The sequence below is a fragment of the Petaurus breviceps genome, unplaced genomic scaffold (assembly GCF_028583685.1).
Source record: "Petaurus breviceps papuanus isolate PSGF00001 unplaced genomic scaffold, PetGlider_PUasm1.0 567, whole genome shotgun sequence".
Taxonomy (NCBI): Eukaryota; Metazoa; Chordata; class Mammalia; order Diprotodontia; family Petauridae; genus Petaurus; species Petaurus breviceps.
In genome coordinates, this window is record NW_027186383.1 from 5,941,228 (window position 1) to 5,949,420 (window position 8,193).

General features: G+C 38.8%; 1 protein-coding gene across 1 annotated transcript; it reads left to right on the forward strand.

Annotated features, from left to right (window-relative positions):
- The first annotated feature begins 285 nt into the window (after positions 1-285).
- Positions 286-1,269, forward strand: LOC138173184 (taste receptor type 2 member 7-like). The gene has a single exon (XM_069103066.1). The coding sequence runs from the start codon at positions 286-288 to the stop codon at positions 1,267-1,269; it is 984 nt and encodes a 327-aa protein (XP_068959167.1).
- Positions 1,270-8,193: the final 6,924 nt, after the last annotated feature.

Below are 8,193 nucleotides of genomic sequence, written 5' to 3' on the forward strand. Positions count from 1 at the left end.
CAAGAGGAAATAGAAATACCACTGAGAGAGAGGGTCTTGGCTGGCTGGGCAGATTTAACTGAGCTGTTAAGAAGGCACAGAGGATATCTTATTGAAGATAGTCTAAAGGAGGACTAGACAGAAACCTTATTAAAAACAGCAAAGAAAATTACTGCTTCACTGAGTATGAGAAGGACATATCATTCTATAGTCATCTTGCCTGGAAATTAATCCAGCAGCAGTAGCAGCAAAAGTATTATAAATATTGTTGACTTCCTAAGTTGACATAAGTTCCCTTCTGTTGACATGCTAAGTAGTGGGGAGAAATTCTTTCTGGTTCTGGCAACTGGTATATTTCTATTGGGCATTCTAGTAAATGGATTCATAGTTCTGGTGAATTGCATTGACTGGGTCAAGAGGAAGAAACTGCCACCAAGTGATCATATCCTGATCAGCTTGGCCATGTCCAGAATTGGACTGTTATGCACATTAGTATGGAATAGCTATGTAATTGTTACTTCCATTGATGTAACCCTCCAAGTAAGAATACTTGATATCATCTTGATACTGACTCACAATTCAAATGTTTGGTTTTCCACTACCCTCAGCATCTTCTATTTCCTGAAGATCACCAACTTCTCTAACCCCCTTTTCCTCTGGATGAAATGGAGAATTGACAGGATGATCTTCATGCTTCTTTGGGGGCCCTTGATTATTTCTTTTTCAGCTGGCTTTCCAATTCTGGAAAAAAGGCATTATTACACTGGCAGCTACTTTAGTAGAGTAAAGGATAGAAATGTTTCTCAGGAAGCCCAAGTGAATCAAAGCTTGTACATCCTGTTTCAGGTTTTCTTTGGCCTTATGAGTTTTATTCCTTTTACTCTGTCTACAATCTCCTTCTCCCTACTCATTTTCTCCCTGTGGAGGCACACCCGACAGATGCAACTCAATGCCATGGGTTCCAGAGACCCAAGCACAGAAGCCCATGTTCAAGCCATGAAGGCTGTGTCTTCCTTCCTCATCCTCTTTTCATTGTACTACATGTGTTTCTATGTTAACTTCTTGGCAGAGGATGACAATATACTGGCTTCCATGTTGAGTACATTAATCATGCTGCTCTATCCCTTTGGCCACTCAGTGATCCTGGTTCTGTGGAACAGCAAACTGAGAAAGGCTGCACTGAGGGTGTCAGTGCTGATAAGGTGCTGCCCAAGGGGAAGTCACCTACAAGCACTTTGGGTACCTCTGGGGATCATCTGGCATTTTCTAGGGGGAAAGAAGTCAGCATAGAGTCTCTAAAGGACTTTACCAAGATTTTTCATTCTTCGCAGTAGCAAGACAAGCGAACTGTGATTCAAAGCAGAGACTTGGAGTCAGACAGATTGTAATGTAACACTCAACTCTGTCACTTACTGCCTGTGTGACCACGGACAGCTTTCTTAAGTTCTGTGATCCTTTGAATCCTCATCTGAAGAATAGTGACACCATGCTGATGCTGATGCTGATCATGATGGTGAATCCAATCTAAACTTCAAACATTGAGTTCCAACTTGAACCAGAGCTTAGATTGCTGGGCTGCTGATTAGTGAGGGAATGACCATCAAGGCAAGCTCAAATCAGGTCCAGCACATCCAGGCCTGGTCTCCCGTCATCATGACATACTTCTATGTATGTTTCCCCTTTACTCTCCCTCTGCAACTAGTTGGGAAAAAGAGATGTAAATAAAATTAGTGCTCTAGCATTCCTGGAAAGGATATATCAATCAATTACACTATGCCGGTAGCCAGCCCTCTAGCTTCCTTGACAAAAATACCCTTCCCTGATTGTACTCCCCTACATGTATTCTCTCCCCCATTATAATGCAAGTTCTTTAAGGGTAAGGGCTCTCTTAATTTTAATGTTTCTATATCTGACGCTTTCTGGAGTTGCTGACACATATCACTCTTTCCATTTATAAATGAAATTTTTATTTTATTTTCACATTTATATTGCATGCCTTCCTCTTCACCATACACTCCAATTAAGAAAACAAGAAAAGCCAAACTCCTATTACGAACATATATAGTTAAGCAAAATTAATTTCTGAATTAGCCAGGTTAAAACTAAGCATGTCTAATTCTTTACCCTGAGTCCTTGAACTCTTCATCAGATGGTGGGCAGCATATTCATTGAATCCTCAGGAATTAGACTTGGTCATTGTGTTGCTCAGAGTTTCTAAGTCTTTCAGAGTTGTTTGTCTTTATAATATTTCTATCATTAAAAATGATCTGTATAAATGCTTTTCCATTAATTTCTTCATTCATTATTATGTCCAAGGTAATTTTGAAGTTGATTCTACTTAGGAAGTCGCCCTTCCCTAGAAAGAAGGTTGAGTTCCAGTGGCATTATACATAGTGAATTCCAAACCCCTCCTGCCCATCAGAAGAGATTGGGTTCTGGGACATGGCCTGGGAATTTCTCTCCCAGACCGTGTGAAAACAAGTGTAGTTTTAACATGTGCTTCTGCTGTAAGTCACCATCTACTGCCCCTTCTCTGGAGGGAAGGTTGGTGCCTTCTTCCCCACTTCCATGCTACAATCTGGGAAAAAGGAGTCAGGGGAAGCTCCAAAGAAGAACAAAAAAGGCAAACAAAGAAGAACAAAGAGGGCAAAAAGGGATGGTTAGTTCTCAAAGCTCACTTTCATACAATATGGAAGCAGTAATAGTAATATTCCCAAATGGGAGCCTAACCCTTTGAGTCTCAGTTTATCATCTCCAGCTCCCTGGGTGTGGTCAGCAAGGCATCAGTGGCCATATACACATTTTGTGGGGGGAGGTGCCTCAGATGGCTCCAAAGGCCCCAACTATGCAACTTCATCCAGTTCATTGTAGTGCTCAACAACCTGGTCAGAGACTGCTGTATATCAAGCCTTTTTCAACTCTTCAGTGAGTGCACTTGGCGTACAATTATTATTACTTTTTCTACTTGTAGCTTCCACTATCTAGAAGGGAAATATATTTTTTCCACTGCACATCTATGTATTTTGTTACCATGGAAGAAAGAAGGTGGAAGGAAAGGGCTAAGAGATGATAAAAGGTCACCAGATGTCATTGACAGGGTTTTTTTAAAGGGAGATAACTCTTTTTCTTGAGGAATTCTCTCTTCCTCTTCCAACATACACATGATCTTGACCAGAAGGACATGGTAGAACTCTCACCAGGACACTCACAGTTCTCAAATGTCCCTAGAGTTCTACCTTGAGATTCCATAAGGGGTCATGAAAGTCCTGTGCTCAGAGACTAAAAAACCATGGTGATCCTAACCCTGGAAGTTGAAAGCCAATTCAGAAACCCAGTAGGCTTAGAGAAATAAGAGAACAATCAGTGAAAGGTGAGAGGGAAAGGATAGAGCAATGAAATAGATGAAGAAATAGAGCACGGACCCAGAGTCAGGAAGACCTGAGATCTATTCTGGTCTTAGATATTTATTAGCGGTATGACCCTGAGCAAGCAACTTAGCTCTGTTTGTTTCAGTTTCCTTATCTGTAAAATGAACTGGAAAAGTGAATGAAAAAAATATTCTGGTGCCTTTGCTACGAAAACCCTAAATGGGATCAGAAAGAGTCACAAAGCAGTTCAAAGGACTGAAGAACGACAAGAACAATTGGGATCCAAATCCCAAGTTTGGGAGGGGCACAACACAGTAACGATGGAGAAGCTTCAATTACCAAGTGTTGCCTTGAACTCCTCCTCTGCTAACTCCATCCTTTAAAAGACAGAGGAAGCAATGAAGCCACATGCTATTCTGGATCAAATTCTCACTAACAGAGAGGAATTGATTGGAATCTGTGGAATTAAAGATGTGTGGGGTAGTGGTCCCTCCATCATAGAATTTATCATGGAGAAGAAAAACAAATCTGGGCATATAATGAAAGGCATCCTAGATCTATGGAGGGAAGATGTGAAAGACTTCAGAGGAAAAAAAAGATAGGTTTCATGGACCAAAACACATCAAGAGAAGTTAGCCCAGGAGGGATGGGGGATGCTCAAGAATGGAATTGTGAAGAAACAATTGGAAATAGTTTCAGGAAGGGAAAAAAGATTGGTTTTCTTTGAAAAGGATGATGTGGATGCATGGAGGAGTCCCTTTTTTTAAAGTTCTCTCATAACCCAGCCCCCTCCTACCTTTCCAGGCTTACAACTTATTCTTCCAAAAGGTATTTTCCAAACCCAGTAACTATATGAACTAAATTACAAAACACTTTTCACTCAAATAAAGTCAGATCTAAATAATTGGAAAAAATATCAGTTGCTCGTGGTTAGACTGAGCTAATGTAATAAAAATGACAATTTTACCTAAAGGAGTTTACCTATTGTGCCATACCAATCAAACTACCCAAAATATTTTATAGACCTAGAACAAAAGGTAACAAAATTCATCTGGAAGAACAAGAGGTGCAGAATATCAAGGGAATTAATGAAAAGAAATGCTAAGGAAGGTGGTCTAGCCATAGTAGATCTTAAATTGTATTATAAAGCAGCAATTATCAAAACTACTTGGTAGTGGCTGAGAAATGGAAGATTGGATCAGTGGAATAGGCTAAGTATGCAAGACACAGGAATCAATGACTCTAGTAATCTACTGCTTGATAAACCCAAAGACTCCAGCTTCTACAATAAGAGCTCACTATTTGACAAATCTATTGGGAAAACTGGAAAATAATGTGACAGAAAGTAGGCATGGACCAATATCTTACACCGTTTCGCAAAATAAAGTCAAAATAGGTGTACAATTTAGATAAAAAGGCTGATACTATGAGCAAACCGGGAGAGCAAAGAATATTTTACCTCTCAGATTTATGGAGAAGGGAAGAATCTATGACCAACAAGATACAGAGAACATTAGGAAATGCAAAATGGATAATTTTGGTTACATTAAATTGAAAGGAAAGTTTTTATACAAACAAAGCAAATGTAATGAAGATTAGGAGGGATGCAGAAAATTGGGAAAGAATTTTTACAACCAGCATCTCTGAGAAACACCTCATTTCTAAAACATACAGAGAACTAAGTCAAATTAATAAGAATACAAGTCATTCCCCAATTGATAAATGGTCAAAAAATATGAACAGGTAGTTGTCAGAGGAAGAAACTAAAGATATCTATAAGCATATGAAAAATGCTCTAAATCCACTATTGATCAAAGAAATGCAAATCAAAACAACTCTGAGGTACCCACCTCATCAGTCAGATTGGCTAACATGATAAAGGAGGAATATGATAAATGCTGGAGAGGATGTGGAAAAATTGGAACACTAATTCATTCTTGGTGGAGTCGTGAACTGATCCAACCATTCTGGAGAACAATTTAGAACTACACCCAAAGGGCTACTAAAATGTCTATAACAGCAATACTGCTTCCAGGGCTGTATCCCAAAGAGATCATACAAGTGGGAAAAGGGCCCATATGTACAAGAAATATTCCTAGTAGCTATTTTTGTGGTGGCAAAGAATTGGAAATCAAAGGGATGTCCTTTAATTGGGGAATGGCTAAACAAGTTGTGGTATATGAATGTAACAGAATACTATTGTGCTATAAGAAATGAGGAGCAGACGGACTTCATAATGACCTAGAAAGACATATATAAACTGGTGCTAAATGAGGGGAGAAGAACCAGGAGAATATTGTAAATAGTTACAGATACTTCATATCTGTGATGACTGACTTTGATAGACTGGGCTTATCTCAGCAATGCAAGGTCTTATAGACCACTCCAAAGACTCATGATGTACAGAGATGTCCACATCCAGAGAAAGAATAGCAGAGTCTGGATGCAGATGGAAGCAGACTACTTGCTCTCTCTCTCTCTTTTGTGTTTTCTTTCATTCCTTCTTTCTCTTTGTTTACCCCATTGGTTATAATCCTTCTTTACCAACTTGACTAATGTGAACGAATATGTAGAGCCAATATTGGATTGCATGCCACCATCAGATGAAGGGGAAAGGGGAGGGCAGGACTGGGAACGCAAAAATTTGTGGAACTGATTGTTTTAAATTAATAGTAAATATATTTTGGGAAAAAAGGCCTTGTCAGTCAATGACACTGGCCTCCTGGCTTTTCCATGAAAAAGACCTTCCATCTCTCACCTCCGGCCATTTTCTCTAACTATCCCACATGGCTGGAAGTCTCTCCCTCCTCTACTCTGACTATTCCCCTCCTTTGATTTGTTTGATCCCACCTTCTGCAGGAAGTCTTCCTAAATATATATTTTTTAATTCCAGTACCTTCCCTCTCTTAATAATTTTCTATTTTTCCCATATAAAGCTTACTTTGTATATAGGTATTTGTATATTGTCTCCCCAATTAGATTGTAAGCTACTTGAGGACTGGAACTATTTTTTGTCATCCCCAGTGCTTAGCACAGTCACTTGTATCTAATAGGTGTTTATAAATGTTTATTTACTAATTAAAAATTTTAAAAAGGAATATGAAGTATATAGAAGCAAGTCCAGATATCAGAGACAATAAGAATATGACACAATCCTATAAAAAATGTGGATTTACTGAAGCTCAGAACAAGCAGGCTGGTGAGGGAAGTTAAGTACAACTAAAGATTTCTTTGTTTCTGAAAACTATGTTAGTAGAAAAAGAAAGATTAAAGAAGGCATCAGACATTTGCTAGAGTTGGGGGTGAATGTCAAGGATAACCACAATGGAGAAAAGGCAACGCTGCTCAGAGTCATTTGGGGAGGGTGCAAAAGAGGGAATATTGAACTAATATTGGGGAGGGAGCTAAAACCATGAGAGTGGGGCTGCTTGGCTATCTCTGAATAGATACTGGATAGACAACCTAGCTATCAGGGAGCTTCAAGTGGGATTCTTTTGGGGATGTGGGATAAATGAAAAAGGCTGTTGAGGTATCTTCTAACTATGAAATTTTGTGATTCTCTGAACCTGTAGGAAATTAATCTTGCCTAGAAATGCTTTCCTTTGTGGGATTCACTAACATCCTAAAGTTCCAGGTTCACCAGTCAAACAAGTGTAGATACTGAAAGTTCCCAACTCAGAAGATTCAAAGCAGTGATAGATTATCTTTCCTTAGTTTGCCTGTTCTCTCTCAGACTAATTTGTATTCCTGCAATAGTTTCTAGCCACAACCTAGCCACAACACAGGGTGTGAAGGGAATGAAAAAAATGAAATATGGAAATTAAGCATTAATTCTTTCATTGCCAGAAGCAGCATCTTGAACATCATGGATCCTCATAACAGAGAGGTAGAGGAATAGTGATGGGACAGCACAGAAAGAGGAATCCCATCCTCCAAAGAGGGGTCAGATATAAGAGTGCCTGCTTCATACCAGACAGTCAACAAAAATTTGAATAAAGTAGACAAAGAAAAAACAAAATCACAAGTGTTGCAATTGTTGTCCAGTCATTTCATCGTCTTCAGAATCCAGTTTGGGGTTTTCTTAGCACAGAGAGGTTTGCCATTTCCTTCTGCAGCTCATTTTAAAGATGAGGGAACTAAGGCAAACAAGGTGGAATGACTTTCCCCGGGTCACACAGCTACTAAGTTCCTGAGGCCAGATTTGAACTCATGAAGATAAGTCTTCCTAACTCCAAGTCTTATATTCTATACATTGTTCTCTATTGAAGTCCGAAAGTTGCAGCTATTGTGGGAAAAGAGGTACATTAAAGCATCTTTGATAGGAATTAGTCCATCCATTGTGGAAAGCAATGTGCATGTATGACCAAAAAGTTGCTAAACCATGCATACCTTTTTTGCCAGTCATATAATTAGTAGGTCTATGTTCCAAAGAAATTGAAGAATGTAAAAAACAGAAGAGTCTGTGCCTGTGGGTCTCTGTGAGTGTATTCATATACACATTATATACATATATGTATGTGTGTTTGTATATACACATTACACATGTGTATTCATGTATGCATGTTGTATGTGTTCAAATATACCTATTATATGTGTGTGTTCATGTATACAAATTATAGGTGTGTTTAGGACACCTATTTTACATACTAGAAAAGAACTTAAAGCTAAGGGGATGCCTACATGATGGGAGATGGCTGAATAAAATATGGCATATGAATGCAATTGATATTGTTATACCATAAGAAATTATGAAAATGACATTTTCAAACTTAGAAAGATGCAAGAATTGATGGAGAATGAAGTGAACAAAACCAGAGGAGGAGTTAAAAAATAACCACAAAATTAC